At 36.1% G+C, this 26375-nt stretch overlaps 1 protein-coding gene across 13 annotated transcripts in view; it reads right to left on the reverse strand.

Moving 5' to 3' along the window:
* Positions 1 to 26375, reverse strand: part of sun1a (Sad1 and UNC84 domain containing 1a) — a 34913-nt gene that overhangs the window by 6968 nt on the left and 1570 nt on the right. For 2 of the 13 annotated variants that reach the window (XM_009306522.4, XM_073918258.1), the window contains exons 2-18: positions 21533 to 21694; positions 20930 to 21129; positions 20815 to 20841; positions 18706 to 18921; positions 18422 to 18526; positions 17083 to 17214; positions 15138 to 15218; positions 10924 to 10972; positions 10737 to 10792; positions 10501 to 10643; positions 8458 to 8724; positions 7831 to 7923; positions 7660 to 7733; positions 7415 to 7559; positions 2600 to 2866; positions 2425 to 2509; positions 520 to 635 (exon numbers count right to left, since the gene is read on the reverse strand). In XM_009306522.4, coding sequence (XP_009304797.1) covers positions 520 to 635; positions 2425 to 2509; positions 2600 to 2866; positions 7415 to 7559; positions 7660 to 7733; positions 7831 to 7923; positions 8458 to 8724; positions 10501 to 10643; positions 10737 to 10792; positions 10924 to 10972; positions 15138 to 15218; positions 17083 to 17214; positions 18422 to 18526; positions 18706 to 18921; positions 20815 to 20841; positions 20930 to 21129; positions 21533 to 21627 — 2151 coding nt within the window. In that variant the 5' untranslated portion in view covers positions 21628 to 21694. Of the gene's footprint in view, positions 1 to 519; positions 636 to 2424; positions 2510 to 2599; positions 2867 to 7414; positions 7560 to 7659; positions 7734 to 7830; positions 7924 to 8457; positions 8725 to 10500; positions 10644 to 10736; positions 10793 to 10923; positions 10973 to 14393; positions 14493 to 15137; positions 15219 to 16015; positions 16103 to 17082; positions 17215 to 18421; positions 18527 to 18705; positions 18922 to 20814; positions 20842 to 20929; positions 21130 to 21532; positions 21695 to 23866; positions 24031 to 26375 lie in introns of those variants that run through there. The other 11 variants (XM_073918262.1, XM_073918263.1, XM_073918255.1 and 8 more) reach the window with 10 other exon arrangements.

A 26375-nucleotide genomic window follows, 5' to 3' on the forward strand; every position in this document is an offset into this window, starting at 1 on the left:
TTACCATCGTGTAAGATTTTCACCGCATTTTGTGACTGGAATAACACACACGGCTTTCTGACGCTACCTGCTGAGTGCATCTAAGTTTCTAGGAGGATGCAAACATTGCATGCAAAATAACCCCACTTAGAGCAGCTCCTCGAATCAAATATCTTGTTTGTCACGAGGGGCTTGAATGAAATTCCTGAATGAAAGAGCCAAACTGCAGTTAAAGTCCATCATTAAATAATGTTAAATAATTCGATTACTGATGTCCAAGTAAACACATTCACTTTCTCCCCTGTATGTGTGTTTCGACTCTGAAAAGCAGCGCGTGCCCAAATCGACACTCCCATATAATCCCTCTTTTGCTCCTCTGACACTCCCCCCAAAACAGAGATGGATACACCCACTTTCCTGCCTTTTTCCAAAGTAGTGGTGTGAAAACACCTAGCTGAAACAAGGGGGTTGCATGGCCCTTTAAGACATTTGCTTTTGCAGAATTGATATTTATGCATATTCATATGTAAAGTTTCAAACCTGTATGACTACACGTGGTGACTGAGAGAAGTACCACAGCGGGAGGCCAAACAGACTCAGCAGTGCCGTTTTGGTGTTGAAGGACTCTGAACAACGTGTGCTTATGATGCTTCCTCCTACAGACACAGAGAAAAGCAAACAAAATTCATTACACCACACCACACAGATAATAAATAGCCTAAAATGACAAGAAGATTATTACATTGGGTGGGAGTGTAAACCAAGCTTCCTTTTATTATTTAGCCTTTTCAACAATACATTTCAATTGTTTTGTAACTGCTTGTTTTGAGGAAAAGCACTTACAATATTGTTGAAATCACTCTCAAATGTTCTAATGCAAACATTTTATAGGTTTGAATTAAAGGGATAATAATACTGGAAAAACAAAATGAACTCTCCACAGTCGAATTTGATTAGAAAGAATATTGCTTTAGTTCACTTGAAAATTAACTGATAAATTTAATTATAGTATTAAGTATACTATTCAGGGCTTTACATTAACACCAGCCAACCTGACAAATGCGGGTAGATTTTAGCTTTGGCGGGTTAGACAGACAATCCCACTAGCCACTTTGGCTGGTTGAAAATAATTCTTAAATTGCAGTTTTCTTAAAAAGTAGGGTTCGACCATAAGGATGACCCAATATCCGTGCAAATGTGATATCAAAAATCGAGAAGCAGCATGATTGACGAAAATAATTGTGATCGCACGAGCAGAAGAAAGTAAGTGAATATCGAATGAGAGGATGATCACTCGCGCTAACAGCAAACGAGTGCCCGCTCCCATTTCCTTTCGTGAGGCAAGTGTGTCGGGAAATGCAACTGGTCTGTTCTCTTTCAAATAGACTAAACAAAGTGATGAACATGCACCCACAGTCCTGCTGCTTTCAAGAGCTCAAAATGTGTCTTTTTGTAAGTAGCACCGGTTGCTTTCACTTTAAACAGATTACTAATTGGCCTCAAGTTAACCGTGTGCATGTGATCATCCTTTCATTATCACACACAGTATTTTTTTTTTTACAATATTGGTTCAATGGGAGATCAACTCTATTGATGAGTAGTTAAATGGTGATTCGATCATCTGAGAGACCTTTAGCCAGGACAGATTAGTGTGCACAGTTTTAGATACATGACAATAATTTTTTTTTTGAGTAAATTGCTTTTTTTTACTTTTAAGAAATGTTTTGTTAAAATAAAAAGTACAGTATACAGCTATATTTTGACATTGTGGCTTTTGGACAGTGTGGTCGGAGATAAATTTGGTAAATCATTTTGAGCTCTGAAAAGTCATGTGAAATAAAAACTAATTGCAATAACACTATCAAACCAAAACCCATTTGCACATGCTCATTGAGGAAACTCATACACAACACACAAAAAGTGAAATGAACGAGGAGGCAAAGGGACATAACGCAAAATCTGAAATATTTTAGCTTGTCAAAGTCAAATTTATGCATATAAAATGTGTTTTCCCAACAACAAAATTATGGCTAGTGAAAACACAGAGCGGCTAGTACTGTTGGAAAACTACTGGCCAAAGTGGCCGGTGATCAAAAAAGTTAATGTCAAGCCCTGATCCTATTACAATAACAAAAAGATTATTACATTCACATTGGTCATGGCATGGTTTTAACAGATGCACATGAAACAATATAATTACATACATTCAGTAAACATAAAACTAGTAGTAAAATTGTCCACATGGGCCATGAGCTTTTGATTGCAATGCATGGTTGAATCATTATATTGAAAGACAATCAATTCACAAAAATTGAAAAGTGCCATCAATGGGTATTATAAAAACTGATGGTCAAATACATGGTTTTATGAAGTTTGACACTCCAGATTTGGGTCAATTCAACCAATTAAATGTTATGCTACATGCTGCATATCAAATTGCTATACCTCCAGATTCCAATGCATAGTCCACCATACCAATGCGGTCTTCAGAGTAGAGCTTTATTGCATTGGTGACAATCAGCTGTACATGCTGTAGGGACACAAAACAAAAACAGAATTGCATACATCTGACTACATTGAATTACTTGCTATTTTATGAAATCTTTTTTTAAAGACTTACTTCCTCAGAGAGGCCTGCCTCCCCTGCCGCATTTAGTACAGTTTTGGTGATCGTCTCTTTAGAAGGTAACTGACCCTCTTCTACCTGAAGGGACAGGTTGCCCAGAATGCTGCTCTCCAATGCACTGAGTGAGGTCTGCAGTTCAGAGGTGCTCACAAAGTGATCTGAGATCCACTGCAGGAGAGATTCTGGAAGCTCAAGCTCTGCTGCTCCAACATCATTGCCATAAAACAAAGATTTGATTTCCTCCTTCACCTGTGCAGACACCTGAAAGGCAGCCAAGCTGAGGGTTATGACTTGTAAACATGTGGGGGAAATCTGCCTTTTTGTATAATTAACTTGGTTGTTATCTTATTGCAAGCATGAAGACTGTTGCCTCAAGAGGACAATAAAGAAACGCTTAAAAACAAGCAAAGCTTTCAGCTGGTGGAAGGCTAAATCAAACCTTGTTGCCCTATGTTATTGTGACACTTTGTTGTGGTTGAGTGACCAGCAACCAACACATCTACCTACTTGCTGGAGGACAAATGTGCTGTAGTGAGTTGTAAAACATGACCAGTTACCAGCGCTATTGATCTTGACACGCAAGACTAAAGTAAAAAAGGAAATCAGCATATATTCATACTAAACTGACCCATATGAAATCCTCTAGGCCAGGATTATCTGAACAGATGATTGATGTAGAAGTGTTACAGAAGATAACATTAGAGAAACTTGTTTAATAGTTGAAGGAAACAAAAGAAAAAAAAATAACTGGATGCCTCACAGATGGGCAGGTACCAGGCAACACTGATCATAAAAAAAAAAAAAAAAAAAAAAAAAGGTATATCTAATTTTTGGTCTTATAGGGAAAAAATATATACATTCAATAATTTGATGAAATGTGTGAATGAATGTATACTACAATTACAATTAATATAATTATCAACTAACTCTAGAGTCCATTTAGTCGACCAAATTCTTGTGAAATTTAGTTGAGAAGACTAAAAGTTAAGACTAAAACTAAAATCAAAATTTGCTTGCAAAATGAACACTGGTGAAGGTGACAGGTTTTGGAACATGCAACACACTACTCAGAGGCTCTCAAATCACACCATTACAACACCAAGGGTTGTCCACTCCTACATCCGGCTGTTCTCGAGAGACTGTATGCCAGAGGAGAACTGACGGATAACTTCATATCATGACTGAAGGGCAGCTGAATCAGCAGTTGGGCATCACTGTGCCCTCAGAACAACTCCATACCACCAGTAGGCACAAATTGTTCAAAAGGTTGAACCAGACTCTCAAGAGCATGCCAAGAAAATTTGAGATGGGCACGAGCAGAGATTGGAATAAGTGGATTCTTTTTTAGTCTCTTTGCTTATAGAGAAGTCTCACAGACATCGATGGGATTCTACAAGTTAAAAAGGAAAATACAAGAACCCCTAGGGCTGCAGAGAAAAAAAAAAAGGTAGGAGGAGTGTGCTACACCCAAGACCAAAGAGAGAGTTATTTATATGATACATACGGAAGGGATCAGTATTGGGCTCAGACAAGCGAAAACCTTAAAGAAAATCAACAGGCACAGAAAAGATGGTATGATCGGTTTAAAAAAATGAGGAGGTTTGAACCAGGACAGCAGGCATTACTGTTGCTACCCATCACATAAAATAAGCTGCTGGCAGTCACTTATGAGGTCCATCTTCCAGACAAGGGAGAAAAAAAAATAAATAAAAAATGCCGTAGACCTACCATGTCATCCAGTTAAAGCAGTGGAAGGAACCACCTGTAAAGCAGCCTGAGACAGGGATAATGGTGAAATGTGGAATAGGAAGATGGGTCGGACCAACTGCTCAACCAGTTGCCCCCGCTATTACGCAGATGCTATTTGAGCATTGATGAGGCACACCATCCACCAACTCTGGGACTGTACAACTTCTGGGGGAACTAGTGGAACCGTTAATAACCATTAACAAATGAGTGGAGCAGTCAGTTTATGATTCCACAGGAAGGATCTCCATATCTACATGAACTTTCGCAAGCCAAACTCCCAATCCAAGTTTGGTACTTACCCCAATGCGACAGATGACAAACTGGAGAAGATTGGAAATGTCAGGTCATCACAACCCTTGACCCATAAAAAGGATACTGGCAAATACCACTCAGTCCTGAAAAGCCCACACTTCAGGGTGAAATGTTTCTAAGTTCAAGTAGGTTTCTCTGCTGCATGGGTTAGTCCGGGTTCAGGGAGGTCAATAGGAATAACTGTCTACCTTATAAGCAAGCTTCTGCCGAGGGAGATTTGCTATTCAGCAATGGAGGAAAGAGGCCTTGTCATCAAGTGGGCCTTAAAAATCTTATTGTAATACCTCATGGGGATGAATTCATTCAATAATGGGCCCTATACCTCTCTCCTGTTTTTTGTTGTTGTGTTGTTCAAGTGCAAACAAAAACAAACATGAATACCAAAACATCTGGAATTGCAATAATTTTCTGAAAGTGTTGCATTTTCTGATAGAATTTAATGGGTGCCGATATTTTTGGCCATGACTGGTGTTAATAGTGTGTCATTTTTCAAAATGATTTAAGTGTGAATATTTATGAGTGAGCAAATATAAATTTTTGGTTGAGCCATTCCTTTAACAATATTAATAATTAAACACTCAAAGGTTTAGAAAAGTGAAAAACTTACAGCACATTTAAAGCATAAAAATACCATAATGTCTGCAGATATTTAAGAAACATGCTAAGAGAACATTCTTGTTTATTGAAAAAACAAAAGTCAGATAGGATGCTTTGAAAATGTGCATTCCGTGGTAGAATGTCTGTCTTTGTTTTGGTCCCTTTAACCCACCCAAATGCCAGTTAACCCAATTATATTTGAGCACTCTGAAGCAAATCACATATTTGATTCAATGAGACACAGATTCAGAGTTCCACATGAGGTGGTTATTGATTAGCAAATAATATAAATAATAAAAAGGTAAAACAGTTGAGCAGGTTACATCGTAACCCTGTGTCCTAACAACACGCTACGTGACCAGATTTACAGTGAAGAAGCAATTTGGCTGTTTGCACCAGGCGGAACATTACAAATGTAAAAAAAACAGCCATTTAGAAGTACAGAATATGTGTACTTAGTACTGCCTTCAACAAAATGGTAATGTTTATAATTTAATTAATACATATTAAACGTCTTTAACATTATTAAATGTAGATGCTGAATCACTAATATGTGTTGGCTTTCACTGAGTCACAGTTTTAATGTTCGATTTCAAAAGGTTAATTTTATTTTCAAACTGACATTAGCATTTAACACGGATTAAAGCACATGGGACGGTCAACGTCATAGTTTTCTGTTGTTCAGCTGTAAGAAATAGAAGGTTTCTAAAATATAAATTTTATATTTAAAATATATTTAAATATTAAAATATATATTAAATGTATGTAAATATATCAAAATATAAAATTGCTGTAGCCTTCATTTAAAACACACTTTAAATCAGCCTTTAGGCACGATAGTCAGGCACACTCCTGATGATTTCATCAATCTGGCAACCTGTGCTTACATGAAGTTGTCAGAGGAGGGGCAGAGTAAAATTATTTGGAACCAGGAGTGCAATACCTACAGTAGTTCAACCACTGGGTTTAAAATGTATTGTACTCCACATTTAAAACCACTTGAAGTGCTTTATTCTGTTAAACATTAATAATTTATTGAAGAAAGCTGACAACCTGTAACCATTAACTTCCATAGTAGGAAAAATAAATACTAAGGAAGTCAATAGTAACAGGTTTCCAGCTTTCGCATTTAACAGAAAAAAATGAAATCCAGTTTTAGATTCACTTGTTTCCTGACTTGAATTTGTTATCAGTTTATAGTTTTTGTTGCTCATGCAATTCCATGTTTATTCAGTTTCGGATCAAGTAACAGAAAAGTAAAACGAAACCAAAACAAAGTAAACCCTCCCTCCCCTCCTTTTCATAAAAAAATGCATGTATTACTGGCATCAAACCTACATGGAATTATTGGGATTTAAAATCATTTCACTTAATTATAAATCATAAGCCCTGATCAAAAAAAAAAAAGAAAAAACTTATTATTAATTTAGCATATTTCTGTTTCTTCACTAGGTGGCAGAGAAGTAAAAAATGCAGCAAGTAAAAGGTTTGAAAGTCAAAATTCAGTTTATTTTCTCACTCGAGTTTGTCAGTTTATAGTTATTGTTGTTCATACACTTTCACGTTTATCAAAGTGCAGTCCTAAAAATGAGAACTATGACAATGAATGTTTTTAAATCATATGTTTTTTAGAAACTAGTTTAGCTAAAACATTTTTTTTAAAAGTATATTGTAAGTAAATATATATGCAAGTAATTTATGAATAATATTATGTGCAATGTCCATAAGCCACATGTGATCAGGGTCAAGTGTCCTTTAGATGTTTTTTTTTAAACCGTTTTTTTCCCCTTGATCACTAATGACTAGGCCCACACGGAATCTGCGCGCACAGAATTCCGCAGATTTTCCACAGAATTCTGCTTATTTTTTAGCCCATCATTAATTCTGTGTATTATTTGAGTAAATGTGTAAATCTGATTTTATTAAGTTTTTATTCAGTAATTTATTACTTTTTATTTCATATATTAAGGTTTTAGTTATGATACTCCGCTGGATACTCCCAAAATAATTCAGCAGAAATCCGCAGATTTTTACCAAAATTCTCCGCAGAAATAGCAAAAAACGTCCGCAGATTCCATCTGGCCCTGCTAATGACCTGAATGCAATGATATTAAAATCTTAGTCAAATCAAGAGGAGAATGGTTTACTTACTGAGCCTGAGAAAGAGTCCAGTTGCTCACATTTGTCTCTGCATTTCATCAGCCCCTGTACATCATCTCTGATCCTCTCCAAAGCATCCTCTAGGCGCCTTACCTCTACCAGAAGAGCCTCAGCAGCGCTGCTCTCAGCTTCCTCGCTGATGAGAAAAAAAAAACGCATTACTACAGCTGTTTACTTTAAAAGACCAAAAATATTATTGAGCGAGAATTTAATATTCACAAGATAACTGTAATGACCTTTGAGGATCAGGGCTAGGCGCCTCTGCCTCAGGAACCTTTCTGAGTGTGGGCTCTTGTTTTCTCTGCAGCTCCTAAATAAAATAAATAAATGTATATGCTTAAACATGTCAAACTTGATACATTTATATTAAATGACCAACTTTTGTGTCTGACATTTTAGAGTCTTACCTCAGTTTTGCGTGCAAGTGTCTGGAGTAAAGCCTCAGCTTCAGCGAGTCGAGTGTTCTCTGACTGACGCTCTTCTGCATGCTTTTCCTGACGCTACACAGAGGTAGAAACATTAGGTCTGGAACCAACAAATTACTTTGCACAATGGATCTTAAGAATATGAATAACCTGAATAATTTATATCAATAAAAACAGATACTGCATAATGTACAGCTGGAAATAAGCATCTTCACAAATGCTGACCATTCAAGAATAAGCTGTATACCAGTAACTTAATGAAAAATACAGAAATATCCATGCCCTACTGTTTAATGTTTTGGGCTAGAAAAAAAAGATTTAGGGATTCTATTATTAATAAATTGATTTTATCATTAATAAAGAATGTCCTAACAATCATTTATGCCCAAAAGTTCAATTTAAAAAAAGTTTGTATATCTGCAACACTGTGGCTGAACAGCATAAAGAGAACCACCACCTCAGGTGATGATTATGTGCTTTATTTAGTGTTGAAGGCTACCAGCAAAGTGTCTGAATACCATTTTGGGTTAGATCTATTGCAACAGACACTGACAGAAAAAAAAGAGTTTTTTATTTTTTTTAGTTATTTAATGAGAGAAATGATGTTACCTGCTGTGTGTACTTGACCTCTTTCTGTACTTCTCCTTTTAGTAGGCTGAATCTCTCCTCCAACATATCTCCAATCCATTTGCCCAGACTCTCTCTGTCAGTGTATCCGTGAATCTCTGAGCGCAGGGTGTTATACAGACTGAGCATTTCAGTGTGCTGCTCTTCCTGCCTGAGCAAACCTCCAGCCACTCGATCCCACAGCTGAGACACGCTCTCCTCCAAGCGCATCAGCCTCTCTGCCTCTACTGAAGACACCACTGATGGCCTCTAGGAGGAGCAAGACATAGGGAAAGCATCCATTACGAACAATGTGGTTCCCACTTGTATGACAGATTGTCTGGGTTGGTATTGCAAATTATAGTACAACACCCTGGTAATAAACCACCAGAGATTTTTCCTGTTAATTTTACAGACGTAATACTCTGAAACAATATATTGTATAAGAAATCATATTTAAACTTCTAAAATATCAAAAAAGTCACTTTGTTATTCTGCAGAGTTGAATTTTTGACATCTTGATCTCTGCTCTGATCTATTGGTCACAAATTGAAAGTGATAACCATCAATGAACAAATTATCCATCAATTAAGAAATCTGTTGATGTGTTTTTACAGTGCTGCTAGGACACATAAACAAGTGCTCATCTGGTGTGAGACACTAACTTGCCATTGATAACAGAATTACGACAAAACTAGCCATAGACAGTATTTTAACTGGTTCAGTATGGCGACTGCATTTGATTGGTGGCTGCCAAGCAGGAAAGGAAAACAACGGCAGTGAAAAAAACAGCCTAACAATTACAAATAGGCAAAACTACGGTGGCCGAGAGAGCTTAACACGCTGCAATTCAAGAAAACACATGCAACTACAATAAAACAACAGCAAATAAAGAAACTATCTTCATCAATTTGACAGCACACGTGTTGCAAATTGGTCACAGCACAAACAACTGAAGAAAAGTGCTGCAAATCGGTCACAACAACTTAAGCAAACAACTTGCAAATATGCACATAACACCACGGAAATGTTTCAAAAACATGACAGACCCTGCTGAGATATGGATGTGTTTTTTTTTATATATCATGCATTCAGGATTTTAAAATGAATGAAAAACAACTCCGCCCCCCCCTTTCAAAAACAACCAGTCACTTCACTGATCAACAGTAATGACATGATAATACATCCATATCTCAGCCCATCATGGTTTTGGGTCCCCTAGAAACAATTTCGTTGTGTTATGTGCATAAGTGTTGTGACCGATTTGCTGTGCGTTTCTTCAGTAGTTTGTGTTGTGACCAATTTGCAACACGTGTGCTGTCAAAATGATGACGAGATTCTTTATTAGCTGGCGTTGTTGTGTAATTGCATGTGCTTTCTTAAATTGCAGATCGTTAAACTCTCTCGGTCATCGCACAAAACACTTAAACATGAAAAAAAAAAAAAAACATGGTACAGGAAAAATGCATTAGAAAACGGGAAACAATTATTATAAATTGCTGATATTCAATGACTTGTACAAAAACAAATCCTAAATTCCTTGAATTTCAATATCTGGAATAAACCTTTTAAAACACCACTATACTACAGAACATTTTGTGACTGAGGAAACCCTGACTTAAGTTTAGCATGTGCAGAAGAAATATACATAAACCATTGTGTTATTAGAGAAATGCATTAAATATTTGCTTATTTATACAGTATGTTCTAAACAAATTGATTTTATCCCCACTGAGGTACTTCTAATCAGGCAAAAGTATTGGATAATATTACATTTTTAAATGTTATCAATGGTTTACTACTAAATATATTCGTATTAGTTGTAATACAATGATTAGATACTAAAAGGCTTTTAAGTAATTGACAACAGAAAGCCTCCTTGTTTAAAATCCTTGCGTAAAATCTATTCTATGACTTATATACACAAGCCAATTAACATCATATTACTTTTTATTTAATTGAAGTTATAATTGCAATATTACCCTTATATAGTCCCACTCAACCAGTCATCCAGCCTAATTTAGAAGCTGGAAAGTTAAATACTACCTGAGAGTCTGTGTCAGCTGTAGTTTGTCCCTCATCTAAGCCACCCATAGAGGATGTTGGAGGACTGAGGTGGGAGTTGTCCCTCATCATACTAGTTGCAGGCAGCATGGCTATCAGTCCAGATGGCCCCCAGTAGTATAGAGCTATAAACAACAGCACAGAAAAATAAAAGTAAAAATAAGAATACAGGATTTCTTTTCCATTTAGACAAGATTACTCATGAAGAGTGCACTCACCGAGGAACAGAAGTAAAGGTACAAGAAACAGGACTTTTGAAAGCATAGGGAGACACCTAAAGAGAGGATGAAGACAGGTTATATTTAATCACAAGTATTTCAGACTTGCAATGAATGACTCCCTTTTATTAAACCACATGGAACTCTGACAGGTAAAGATTTAATGCGAAAACAATTCAAAACTCACGTTGTAAAGAGATTGACTAGCCACAAGATGCTATTTGAAGCTGCCTTCCCTGGAAAACAAAACACATATAGAGATGAATATTAATAAAAACTGACTGTGATCAATAAAAACATTTAAGGGCACAATGCAGAGTTAGGGTATATAAAGGTCACAAACAAGATCGTACACACACAAACAGTTGCAGAAAAGCTGGCAAATGCACAGATTAAGAGACAGGACCCCTAAAACTCTAGTTAAGACCACAGCACCCAGAAGAACAATTTTCCATATTTTAAAATAAAACATTTATTTGTAGTTACTTAAAACGATCCCCAATGTATTGCATTTGGCAAGTCCACCTTTTGTTTTAAAAGTCCTTGAATGAAGAATAACATTTTATGCTAAAATGCTTTAACCTACATAACTTTGAGAATGCCCAATAATTGAAATGAAAGGTTGAGGCCCTTTAAAGTTCCTTTGGAGTTGAAACCTAACTCTCTGCATGTGCAGCAATGCACCACTTCTCATTTCACATGCAAAGAAGAGGTTTACATAAATGTCTTACAAAGGCACAACAGCAAATGGGTTTTTATAAGGATAAGGATTGATTACAAAAATACATTTAAAATACTATCTGGATGAATGATCTCATTTAATGCCACGGTTTTGCTTATATCAGACTAGACTTCAATAGCACAGCACACTGAACATTCATTCATTTCCAATGTACTTCCAATGTACTTTATGCAAATTTGTCATTTGAAAAGAGTCCTATAATACCTTGAAAAAGTCTTGATAATGACTGAGCACGTTTTCAAGATTGATCATTTAAAAAACACTGTAGCACCTCATCATTCTGACTTAAATCCTATTGGAAATAATTCCTCTTGAAATATGGTCTAATTGGTTAGCTGGCTTACACTTGGTGAACAATTAGGATAAGTTCCAGAAATATAACAGCCCTTAGAATAACCACAAGTTTCATCTGCTCAATTGTAAATATTAACAATGGCTACAAATTCAGCCTATCAATAAAAACCTGACTTTGATTTATGAGCGTGAGAAAACTGCTGTGTATTGTCAAATCTCACAACAGTCTGTCTTCTAAATTACCTGAAAAAGGGGACTAAATTGACTTAATCTCTTTTTTGACATTGCCAGTGAGCAAAACTTATGTAGACAATGGACTTTATGAAGCAAAGGCACAATAGGACCGTTTTATAGCCATCTCAGATTATTCATCCCACTGTAATGTGTAAAGACTACTCCAAGACTACGGTTTGGTAATCTTTGTCCTTCTAAGGCTGTTTCTCAATTCAAAGAACGCAGAGAACGGACTTGCATTCTTGTGAAGAGCGGTCATGCTAGGTCACCTCGGAAGAACGAACTCAGGAGACTGCGAGAACAGGGAACGCGTCCTGTGAGAAATGAGATGCTGCGTTGTTCATGATGGTCACATGACTATCACACATCCGAAACAATAATTTAAACATTACAGCAATTTCATTCAGTTCATTCAGTTTGTGCTGAAATTTTCAAAAATTCATACAATAATAATTGATTGTTTTTCCCCTTTTAACAATATATACTTTGCATAAAGACTTTACAAATATACGTTGCACAATACAAATAAAAGACGAATTTCAGCAGATAAACACCCTTAATGTGTTCCCACCTTTATTAAGATTTTCATGGTAATGTTTATATTCATTGTTTCATTTGAGGAACTCCTGAGACAAATAATTTACATATCTGAACTTAAATAATAAACCTATATAAAATGCTGCGCTTCCCACATCCAGTCGAAATGACTTCTAGAGCGAATTCAATGCACAAGTCTACATCCATGCCTCCGAGATATCAATAACACATCTGTGAAGTTTCACGCGTCCTCTGTTCTCGCGGTCTTTAGGACTGTAACTGAACTTTGGCAGTTGATGATGATGTTACATGAGAACATAAGGACGCAACATCGCTGAAGGACGCAGCCACTTTATTCTCTTTATACCACGAAAAGTAAGGAAAGGGAAAAGCAAAAGCAATGCAAAAAGCAAAAGAAAGGGCAAAGAAAATAAGTTTCAGCAGTAGTAGTACATAACTGACAAATCAATATTATCCTTTGATGTGAAAATCTATATACTATAAAAGGACACCAGGGGTCCGTTCTTCGTACCTCGCTTAAATGATCTAAGATGATTTGGCAGATCCTGGATCTTTTAATCTTGATAACTGATCTCTCGCTTATTTGGTTCTTCAAACAAGTTCGCGAATCAGATTAGAATGTCTGGATGAACTGATCTGAGATCGCTGCGTGTGTTGTGAAGGACTGATCTATCGATCCTCGAAATCATGATCAGCAATGCAACGATTGGCTGACGGCATAGCAGCGTAATGACATCATCTGATTAATATTCAATTATCCATGTGAGCAAAATTACATCAAATTAGCAGTAAACGGCTTGTTAAATATGACACGCAGTAACTTCACATTTGTTGTGAGCTGCAGGCTTTACACTTTCATTTGTCAAGACAAGAGTATTCATCATGTATTTCAATGCAAATCAATGTATTTAGTTCTACATTTAGAAAAGATTTTCTTTATTATAGTACAGTTTTTTAATCAGTGTAAAGAATAACTGGTTGTTTCCAAAAGCATTTTGATATTGGTAAAGGCGTCTGCAACTTTTGTGAAGCATCAAATCACTGGCATATTAACTGTCAAAACATGTTTATGACTGCATAAATGTATTATTGCTTTTAAAAAAGTCACATATTGTGCATTTCTATTATACACAATTTGTACTAAGCGATCTAAAAAGTTCATATCAATAAATTTTCTCTTTGCACCACCAGGTGGCAGTCTTTGTACTTTCATTTCGAGGGTGCAGATTGCATACGTTTTATTAATATGTAAAACTTTATTTTTTTTTATTAATGACTATAACTTTAATTATATAGTTAAAAACTACTATTTTCCCAAGTGTATATAACTTTTACTGTAAGAAAATATCAGAATTCGAAACATACTTTCTGTATTAACTTTGCTTGAACTGAGCCGATCTAATCCTGTTTATATGAATTGAACCTGCTCCCGATCAGGTTTGACCTAGCAGATCTGTTGCCATGACAACAACTCTCGGATCAGCTTTGAAGAACGAAACGATCCTGGATCGTGTCAAATCGTCAATATCCAAATGCAGCTAACTGAGTAATCCATGTACGAAGAACGGACCCCAGGTATGTAGACAAGAATGGTATTCTCAAATAGAACCAAAGCATCAGGTCCTGGGAAAGATTGAGAAGCAAAAGGAAGCAAACGTTGGCCACACAAGGCTGTGAAAGCTCTTCATTAGGACTAACCCATACCAGGCAGGGAATACAACGCAGGGGAAAAAGCTCATAGCAACATTACTTAGCCTGGAAACCATTTTCAAAAATGGGAAGCTCTTGGAAGGCCAGAAACTTATAGAAAGTAGTGATCAAAACATAACCTGGAAAAAGTATAAGCCCCCATAAGATCCCTACAGGCTTCTGTTCCTGGGAAAACGATTTGTCCATAGCAAAATTCTGCTTCCTTTTGCAATCATCACCTGTTAGAATCAAGTGTATAGTTGGAAAAAAAAAAAGTAATAATAGATGGGCTAAGACTCAAACTCCTATAGCCCTTCTGTATTTTCCTGACACTTTTTAAACATAATTTCATCTGCAAAAATTGCTACAAAAGTACAGGTTCAATGATTAATAAATCAAATTCTGGTTTTATCACAAACTCTGACTAGTTTAATTGCTGCCATTAAAAGCTCATCAGTTTACTATTATCCAATGCATAGGAGCATAATATCTCTTGGCAGATGGCTATATATGCATATTATTCATTTAGACAATCAATCAAATACAGATCCTTTACACCTGCATATAAAAAGCCGTTAACCATCTACCGAAATATGTTCTCAATATTATGACCATCCCAGGATGAATTATAAGACTGCCTTATCAACTGATATGCAATACAGCCTCTGATACTGAAATCATTTGTAAACATCATAATCATGCCAAAGATCATCACACAAACAAATGACAAAACAATAGTGTCCATTCAAAATGCAGAAAAAAAAAATTGCTGTACTTAAGATGATCAATTTCTGGGGTTTAAATTAATTGTGTGGACAGACAACATTTTATCTTCAGCAGAGAACAAAAATATAAATATCTTGTAGTCGGAAAAGTGTACTTACACAGTACGCCGCTAAACTTTGGTTGCTCCTTTTGAAGCACCACCTCTTTAACACTCATAGTGCTGATGTACTTCTGATTGCCTACAACAGATCAAAAAGAGAATAAACATCAGATAAAACCCAAGTGCCTCTCGCAATTCTGGACCAGTGTCTGTCCATTCCTCCAATCAGAGCTCTGAACAGACAGACTCAAACAAAACAAGATTTGCATGTAACCAAGGCAGTGCTCCTGGTGGAGAGGTGCATTTGTTTATGCAGTGTAATCATGTTTCGCAGAAACATCTGCAAGAGAAGAAATGATTAAGATTATAGTCAAACACCAAAGAAACCATGCTGCTGATAAAGCCACCTGTTAAAAAAAGGGTTTAGAAATGGTTTCTGTATATTAAGCTCTAAGGTGTCTTTGGACGCTTGATGATGGGTCAAAGACCACAGAAGCCACTTCTGAGACAGACTTTAAAGGGAGCGAGTAAAGAAAGTGAATAAAGATAAGTGCTCAAATGCAAATCTGGAGAGAAAGAAAAGTAGTTATTGTGATTCCGTCGCCTTGAACAAAAACTGATTTTAAGCCTTGTAAATGATTAAAAATGGGACTTTTCCCTTTTCATTTGCATTTTTTGCTCAGTTCATTTTTAGGCCCACAGCAGTGCTTTTTATTAAAGTGCTCTAGATATTTCATTCACTAATAGTGGAAGAGTGATGGTCCTTTTCACCAATCCTACCAACGTGAACAGAGTAATGGTGAGGATTCAGCATGCTTTAAAACACTTTCCTTGATGTTCGCTTCAATGCTGCAGGTGATGCGAAAGACACTTCTCCTTCAGAGTGTTATAATTAAATGTGCTAACATGACACGGTGATGAAAACCACTTACTAACCTGGTTTATGCACAGTTATATCCTTTATTGAAACTTCAATTTCAAGACGACGGAACACTGGTAAACCCAGTAACTTTCGCATGAACCCTGCAAGGATACCAGAGATGGCCTGTTTACACCAGAGTGCCTTCATTTCATGTGCTTTGAGGGCCAATTTTTTAACTTAAAAATAAAAAAAAAAGAGGCACATATTTTCCTGTTGTAGCCACAAATACATTAGCCAATGATTGAGAAACAATCATGCATTAATTGTTTGCTGAATAACACAAAGATGCCAGAGAAGAGCTTAACTGATGACCAGTGATGTTGAAAAGTACTAATTACACTTTTTACATACAGTAATATATTACACTTATAATACTTAGTCAAAAATGATTTAAATTTGATTTAAACATGGCCTTTAAAATATCTATGTAATAAATTTAGATAAACTAAACACCAACCAAAATATTCTTTAGTGAAAAAGGAAAAACAAACCTGCACCAAACAATGAACCGATCACAATCGTCTGACAAAATGTAAACTTTGACTGAAACAGAATATTATCATGAACTAATTTGATTGAGTGTATGGTTTCTAAAGCATGGGTAACTGTCTTTAGTTGAAAAATGAAAATATACTGCTAAATATCTGGATTATAACTATAATATTAATAATAAAAAAATTAAAATGCTTATTAAATAATAATAATAGTAATAATAATAATAAATTCTGCTTCTCTGAATTGCTTTACATAGTAATGTTGTTCTACTTACAAGTAACTAATTATATTTCCTACAAAATGAACAGTAAGCTCAGACTTTAATAATTTCCTCTAAGTAAGTTACATTAACCCACTTACTTTGAAAGGTATTACACCCAACACTGCTGACGACACAAATGTTTTTCAATATCAATTATATGAAACCAGAACAAAACAGATCCAAAATACACTATATGATGTTTTTTAAGAGTGACATGAGTAAAATGTACTGTAGTGAAGCCTTTTCTGGCTGTTTGTAGAGTGTGCACAAAGGTTATATTGGTTTGTGAACAAAACAGGCACCAGAAGACAAAGACAACAATACCTCTCTTAGCACACCAACAGGCGGCTTTCATTTGCCGCACAGACATGAGTGTCTTCCTCAGAAATGTGGCTGCAGAGTGAGCAATTCCCTTAGCCACTCGCACACACCAGAGCGACACCGATAACACCAGACCTGGGGAAATATGGACTAATAAATGAACACGTATAATTTGATGGTTAGAGATCTCTGAATCTTGAAGCACTCTGGAGAGACAATGAAAAGAGACAATGAGGGACAGAGGCTGCTTTGCATGCATGCAGTGAGTAGCTCAGTTCCAGTATATGAATGAAAACAATTAGCTATACAAACTAGTTCACATGTAGTTGCATTCATAAATGGCGATGTTCAAAATGCATAGCAACTTCTGCTTGACTCTTTAAAAGGTTAGTTCACTCAGAAGTGGAAATGATGTCATTTATTACTCGCCCTCAAAAACAACAACTTTATTTAACAGTATTTAAAATCAAACGATTCTTCAGTATATAGGCTGCTGCTGACACATTACCTCAGATGTGTGTGTCTGTGCTTTAAATCACAGGGTTGCACATGCAGGCATCTGGGGTAGACATCAGTGCATTTAGCTCATGAACGAGCGCTCTATACTGACTGAAGAGAAGAAACTGTTGAATATAGTAGTTAAGGTAGGAGTTTTTGCTTCACATGCATACAAACGTATTCTCGTAACTTTATAATATCCTGATTGAACCACTGAATGTTTTTTTGGCTGGACTTTGATCAAGCAGGAACTGTTGCAACGTATGGAGGATAAGGGAGCTCTCAAAATTTATCCAAATCATTTTGATCAATGAAGGTCTCGGGGGCTTGAAACAACATGAATAATTAACAGCTTACCATTTTTGGGTTAACTAAACCCTTTAAGCCCCCTTGGTACAGACATGTCAATACAAAAATGTGTGTACTACTGCTGACTTTAGTTCAGGCATGCCCAAATGCCATAATATTTTACAATACATTTATCAGAACTTAATAGTCATCGTGTTTATGCTTCCATCTATTGATAAAAAAAAAACTGAGCTGGACACTCTGCATGCTGCTAGTTGCAGATCATCTGCTTGTGCCTTAAAGAGAAAGAGTGCACAGGGTAAAGATTAGACAAGAGCTTCCCATCTTTTATATCTGGCCCTCAGTGATGCCACTACTAAAGTGAAGAAAGCATGGGATTTGCCTCCAGTGGTAAACTTAAAACCAACTTGAATTAGAAACCCGAAGAGTTAGTGACATGTTCTGACAATTAAAAGGTTCCATGTGCAAGACTGATAACCATGCAAAGAGGAGCACTATGGACATGAGATGGGGAAGGTTAGACTGAGGTTGATACCTTTGAGCAGAGTCACTTGTATCAGCAGTGTGCATATGTACACTACAAGTGCAATAATTCTTCTGCTGAAATGAAGGCACATCTCAGACAACCTCCTCAGTACACCTGCAGACACATTTAAGTCAATCCTGCTTGTTCCGATCATCTTCACTTCTCACTGAAAATAATCTTTTATTTTGGAGGAACACATCCCACTGAAAACAGCATCTTGATGCAATTTGCCTGACATGAATGGAAATGGGATCATTCACTACAGCTGTATGTGCATTATCAAATTCTCTCACCTGGTTTATGTTTGCGATTCTTGTCCCTGCAGTAAACTGTTGTGGCGGTGCTGGGAGCTTCTGTTAAAGATGCCTGATGTACAGCTGTATTATTAAGGGAGCTGTCGTTCTTGGTGGGAGACGGGATGGGATGGTCTTTAGAGATGTAGCCATTCTGTGTTGTGGAGGTCTGCATCTTGGCTTCCATTGTGATGAGTTGTGAAACGATTGGTTGGTCTGAAAAAATAAAAATATATATAATATATATATATAAACCAATTTCAAAAAGGCCATTTACACCAATTACAATAACTATAAAAGGTAAAAATAAAAATAACTATTATTGTTCGCAGCAGCAAATGACTAGAAATAGATTATGCTTTTATTTTTGCATGACTTCCTTTTAACCAGCAGGTGTCCTCAGTGAGCTACACTTTCAAGCGCACCAGACCAGTGAGTTCAGCTCGTGTAATTAAGTCAAACAAGGAATTTAGCAATTGCGATCAGTATAGGGAAAGAAAATAAAAACGAATAACTTTTCCGCAGCATTTTCAATGAAGGGAAGACAAAAACATCAAAACTATAACAGATAACTGAGGCACATTTTTACATAACATCATTTTAGGTTCCATGTCATTTTTTAACCATTCCCTCCCAATGGAATAACCATTTCTTTCTACAATCAATATCTTTAAACAATCTTTGAAAAGAGGGCTTTTTTACATAACAAGTAGTGTGCTTCTCTAAAATGTATGTACCTTTAATCTGTGCAAGCATTTATATTCAATGTATTCTGACTGGCTCTCTGTGTTTTGCTTATTAGATGCAAGAAATCATTCTGAAAGTGTTTAAAAGATATTGTTTTTCTACAAATTTATCATTACAGTTGTGGTTATGCTGTTGGTTTACATTCAGGGCACTTTAAAACTGATGTCTTTATCACTACCTTATAGACATAATGCTTGATTTAAATGGGCCTTGACACCTTAAAATCAATTTTAAAATGAAAATGTATCTTAGTGTCTTTCTGTACCGCTATCCATCTACCTATGCATCCCTTTCTTTACATCCTCGCTCCCATTCATCCTTGAATATTTCTGACCATTTTCCAACCCTCTTCCTGAACGCACACCACCAGCACATATCTTCCAAGTCTTTATATTAAAGGACCTGAATCAACTTATCAATTTGTTGGCGGTGTTCCAAGTTCCAAGACTATAGACATATGTTTTCTGGGTGTGGGAGGGATTCAAAATGTGCACTGCCGATGTGCCTCTAGGACCACTGTTTTTTCTATATATTTATCCATTCAACTATCATTATCCATACACTTATCTTTAGCCATCACATCCATCCCTGTATCTCAATTACTAATCCAGCAGTGCTCAACCCTGTTGCTGGAGATCTACCATCCTTTCCTACAAAGTTAAGCTCCAACAATGACCTAACACAGCTGAACCAATTACTTAGAATCTGAACAGTACATAATAATTACAGATTGTGTTTGTTATGGGTAGCAACTGAAATCTGCAGGAAGGTAGATCTCCAGGATAAGGGTTGGTCACACCTGTACTAACCCATCTTTCTATACATTCTTTAATTTTTAAAAGTCATTTATCTACACCAGTGGTCACCAAACTTGTTCCTTGAGGGCCGGTGTCCAGCAGATTTTAGCTCCAGCCCTAATCAAACACACCTGAACAAGCTAATCAAGCTCTTACTTGGTATACTTAAATCACCCAGGCAGGTGTGTTGAAGCAAGTTGGAGCTAAACCCTGCAGGGACACCGGCCCTCCAGGACCGAGATTGGTGACCCCTGATCTACACATACTTTCGTTTCTCTTCTATCTTTCTATGAATACGTTCATCCCCGTTTCCTTGTGCATCTATCAATTCATCTAAAAACCTCCTAAGACCCATGCAATCATCTTTTCGTCCATTTACCCATTCCTTTAACGACACTTTTGTGTTCCTTTCTACCCATTTACCCCTTAATCCATAGATTTCTCTTCTTCAGTAAACTATTTGATCAAGCATCCATGCATCCCAACCTCATATCCATCCCTGTATCTTTCTATACATCACCTGTCAACTATGGTCTAAGAAAACGAGAATTCAACAATAACTTACCATGGATTTCACGTTCTTCATCCAAACCTAATGCAAAAAAAAAAAACAAATTGGAAAAAAAAAATCAATGCAATCAATTAAGATACAAATGTAAAGAAGATGGGCTAGCACTTACCCCAGAAGCTGTCAACAAGTGTGCGCTCCTGTATGGAGGACTCATCCAGCAGAGAGGACAGCAGAGAGGCATCACTGGGGGCACAGCTGTTCAGGGTGCTGTTATGTGCCTGCAGGACTGATGTTGAGGCAAACCTCGGCGTTTGAAAATTTGGTGCTGACTCTAAAACAGAATGACAAGATCTTCTGCTCTTCAGAGTCCTGTCAGTGAATGAGAAAGAAATTAAGACTTTATTTTGGTTAAAATAAATGTCGATAGGAATTTAAAAAAGAGACAAAAGAAATAAGTGGAATTCTGGAAGTCTTAAAGACAGTCATGAATGAAAAATATATTCCTGATGCTTCCTGAAATTTGCTGAAGAGAAAAGTGACCCTTTTGGAATTTACTAAAGAACATTTGGGTAGAATTTCCAGGCAAATAAACCCAAATGTGTAGGACACTTACCAATTTACTAAACTTAAAATGTACAGCTTTGTAACCAGTTTAATTAACTTTCTTTCACATCGTTAAAAGTAACTTACATTTTCTAAAAAGATTTTAGGATTTATAATGCTCCTAATAGTCTTTTCACTTTACCCTGATGAATTTCATGGGGAAACTCACTTTTCACGGCTGTAGGAGGCGCTGTGGTGGTCAAGCAGGCTGTCGTCCCCATAGTGACTTGCGCTGGTGTGCAGACGGAGACTGCGTCTGGACATCCTTGGTAACTCACAGATGGGCTCAATCCTGAGATCCCTCTCAAAGTCAACGGAAGAGTAGCTGGATCTGAAACACCACACAAATTCCCACACTTAATCTCAAACACCCACTAGAAACCCTGACAAAGGTCTTAAAAATATCTGTTTAATCCTCCTACACCTTGAGAAATGTAATGCCTCTGCACGAATTGTGCACTCAGAGGAAAACAAAAGCCATGACGCATCAAGCCAGCAATAAAAAAATCTAACTAAAGCTGACTGTGCAGTCTGTTTGTCAGTCAAAGTCTAGATGAGCTCGACTACAGAAATGCGACTTATTACCAGCAAGTTTGTGTAGTCTATGCTCTTAATTTAAAAAAAGGAAACAAACCACAAGCCAAAATACACAGAGAAACCTAGACAAATCAAGATAGCTTTATATTGAGCATCTCAATATTGCTGATCACTAGGGCCAGACCAGGGCCGGAGTGGGACTCCTTTTCAGCCCTGGAGTTTCAAGCCTCAGACCGGCCCACCTCAGTTCACGACTGACTATATTAAAATAAGCTCATTTCCAATTCAGTTGCTAATTACACTATCACGTCTTTTTTTTTGAGAAAACAGCTGCTTCAGAACTTCAAATGTTCAACAACCCTAACAGTATTATATATCTTAACAATAAAAATGAAAACAATAAATTACTCTAACGAGGATCGAACCCGGGTCCGCGGAGTCTTAACCGAACGTGCTTACCACTGGACCACAACAGCTGTGAATGTCATGGAGACACATTTAACTTTTATTATCATTAAAATAGATAAAAAGAGAAGAGTTGCGATAAAATAATGAATAAAAAGGCTTTGGTCAAGTAAATAAATAAATGTAAAAAGTGTGACTGCTGAGAGCAACAGATTCTGGAGCTAGGGACACCGGCCCTCGCGGCCAAAAAACCGACCGGCCCACCGGGAATTCTCCCGGTCCTCCCGATTAGCCAATCCGGGCCTGGGCCAGACGGAATCTGCGGACGTTTTTTGCTATTTCTGCTGAGAATTTTGGTAAAAATCTGCATATTTCTACGGAATTATTTTGGGAGTATCATAACTAAAACCATAATATGTGAAATAAAAAATAATATCTTTTTAACTTTTATTTAATGTTTCAAAATTGCAAATCCAATTAGATTCCCTTTATTTGGTAAATCAAGCAAGTTTGTCATATAATATCTCTACTTAAAGACAGACAATATTACTGTACAAACTGCATTGTACATAAATCAGATGAACATTTTCATAATAGTTCATATTTTCATAATAATATTACTGAAATTAATAATAAAAAAAACACTGAATAAATATAGATTTACACACATTTACTCAAGTAAATAAACAGAATTAATGATGGGCTAAAACCCATTTAACCTGCGGAAAGCTGCAGAATTCTGCACGCAAAGATTCCGGGTGGGCCTACTGATCACTTAATTTCAGGTGACTGATGTTATTAAAGTGACAGTGAAAATGCAACATAAGAACAGTTTTCTGTCTGATCTATTTTTGACTCAAGGTTAGGTCCTGTGTAGATTTTGAAACAACATGAAGTGATTCTGTTAATCTTGAAATAACCAGTCAGAATCTTTAAATGTTTAAAAAGACCAAAGATGTGTCCTGGTAGAGTTGAAACATACCTAATCCCCCAAATGAGCAATAGTGATGGCTGACAATTGCTAAAAACAAAAGGATAACAGAGCATAAAAAACTAATTTTATTATTATTATTACTATTTTAAAATCAAGGTTAAGTGTTCTGTAAATCAGTAAACATTAAAAATCCCATTTGGAGTTCAACACAACAGCTGATCAACTAAAAACAGCTGAAGAGCCTAAGCTTGAACACACTACTGTACACACAATTCACAGATTTTATTTTTCTTATAAAGTGCTCACCACTTCAAAACCAATTTCAACGAGGCAGTGCCCCAATAGTTAAAACCAAAAACAAGAGCAACTGCCATCTCTAGGAACAATGCAGTATTCAATTTGGTGAACTTTAGAGCCGTTCTGCTTGTTTGAGGTTTGACAGTGAGACAAAGGCCATTCAGCCAGTAGCTGCTGAGCAAAACGCATGCTAAACAGCAACCTGTAGATGTATAATTAACTTCAGCCTACCGCTGCTACAATTCTAGCCTTAAATCAATACCCAAACAGCACTAGCATTCAGGCTAATGCTTTATATCAATGCAATAAAAAAACAGGTGTAATACACACAGCACTGTCCAGCCCCAGCTCTCCAGATTCCATGTGTCGTCACTAGTCATCCCATGGAAAAATCACATTACTGCACAATCATGCTCCTATGGGCAGAAGGAGCTCTGGACGGATCAAGCGAATTAAGAAGGCTTGCTCTACTTCCTGTGTTCAGCTGTATACGTGACACATGAGCCATTAAACATGCCCTGTCCCTCCCTCATTATTCTCAGGATCTCTGCAGCTATCTTACTCATTTAAAGGTGCTTCACTGCACTGCACTTTGAACATGGAATGAATTGCATCTGTAAAACTGCAAAACCTAGAGAGGAAAAATCAAAGTCAGGTCCAGTTTACACCTGCTATTAATCTCCGGTGATCCAATCACATGTGATAAGCTAAAACACATCACAGTTTAGTTGCATTTTTTTTAAATGATCCAATGCTAGTGTAAGTTTTATTATTATATAGTGCTTATATATTGTGAGAGAGAATTGAGTTTAATGCCATTTCAGCTTCTTTTGCTATGCTATGGCAAAAAATAATATCAAGTTTACCACATTTTATCACTTTTCTATAATTATATAAATATTCTAACAATTAAGTCACCAACAGCAATAAATAAATATACAAGGTAAAACACATAATAATGATAACAATAAAAATAATAATAATAATCATAATAATAATAATAATAATAAACAAGATAAAATTCCCAAACCTTTTTTAAGGTTTGCTTTTGATAAAAACTTAAATATTTTAAAAGGATTCACATTCATTTAAAAAGTCTCTACTGATAAAAATTGTTGTCTGATAACATTAAAAATAGGGCACTCCACAAGAATATGTTTAACAGTTTGGTTTCTTTTGCAATATTGACATTTTGGTGGTTCTTCCCCTTTAAGTAAATGTTCATGTGTGAGCCTCGTGTGTCCAATGCAGCATCTCCTACACTTCTACACAATCTGCTTGTGTAAAAAAAAAAAAAAAAAAAAATTATATATATATATATATATATATATATATATATATATATATATATATATATATATATATATATATATATATATATATATATATATTTATTTATATATTTTCTTGCCATTTCTGGCTGAATTTCTGGCTGAAAGAGCCTTTGCTTCCGCTGTAAAAATTAAGCTTTGATTTGCAATGCGAATGCTGTAGTGTGATTGACCCATTACTACTGCTGCAGAAACATGACTGTCCTTTTTTGATCCATCAGTGTGTATAGGTTTAGGAGTAGGATCCAAATTATGTCAGCAACGTCTTGTTGATATGTGGAAAAGTATCAGCGTTTTTATGCTTTCTCACATCCAGATTTACATGCAACTTATTTAACCTCCATGGTGGAACCAGGCAAATAAGAATCTGGTGAATGAAATCAAGATTTAGATTTAGGTTTATGCGTGTTCTGATCCGTACACCGAATGTTTGAATATAACTATCTTGCCTCATGCACATCCAGATATTGAGGTTGACAGATTGGCTTAAAAGCTGGGTTGTGTTGATTTACTTTATTTTCAATGTACAGAGAGACAATTCCAAGCGCCTAATATGAAGAGGTGGTGAATTCAACAGAATAAAAATTATTTTTTGTTAATAGTCAACCTATTGAATATGTTAATAACTTTAATTACAGTATAAAAAAAAAGGAAAAAGAAGGAAAAATGTTGAGTGCATTGTGTGTAAGGTGCTGTGTACATGAAACATGTTTACATAAAAATAATGGTAATATAAGATTTGGTCTCATCTCATGCACACGCATGCACACTTATTGATGAACACTAGAATTTGCCAGCATTTTCATTAAAAGAAACTGCAGTTTCGAAACTTACTAAATCTATGCACAATTATTGTTTTTCTGTTGTTTTAGGAGATGATTAGATAACTTTAAGTTTTAATACAAAAATGTCCCAATTATAAAGTTTTACATTTCATTATTTATATATATTTTTTTTACTCAAAAGACGCTATTGAGTTCTGTAGCAGACTTTACAAAATACTGTTTAAAATAATTATAAAAATAACAGGAATAAGCAGCAAGTCCCAGCACATGCTCAACCAAAGCATGTACAGAACCATTATTTCAGTATACCATTTCACCCAAACTAGATACATGTCAAAGAACTTTACCTATTTTGTTGTGCACACATATATACTATACATACTCACACTCGGACAATAATGAAATTAAACGCAAGCAAACAGTCTAATCTAACGTTTAAATAAAACATTTGTGAACATAAACACTCAAAATATAGATTAAATAATACTCCTTCATCGTCCAATGTATGCGAAAAACTTATTTTCTTCTTTGGTTAACCAGTACTTAAAATATAAGTGTTACTATGATCAGGTTTGTTTAATCAAAGCTGCAAAATGGGTAAATGAGAGTGGTTTGAAATGCTCTGTTACAGTATAAAAATTTTAAAATGACAAGCAATGGACTAGAGAGAAATGTCAGATATCCACCTTTCTTCACAATAAACAAATGCATTAAAAACGATGT

Source organism: Danio rerio, chromosome 12 (genome assembly GCF_049306965.1).
Source record: "Danio rerio strain Tuebingen ecotype United States chromosome 12, GRCz12tu, whole genome shotgun sequence".
NCBI classification, from domain to species: domain Eukaryota; kingdom Metazoa; phylum Chordata; class Actinopteri; order Cypriniformes; family Danionidae; genus Danio; species Danio rerio.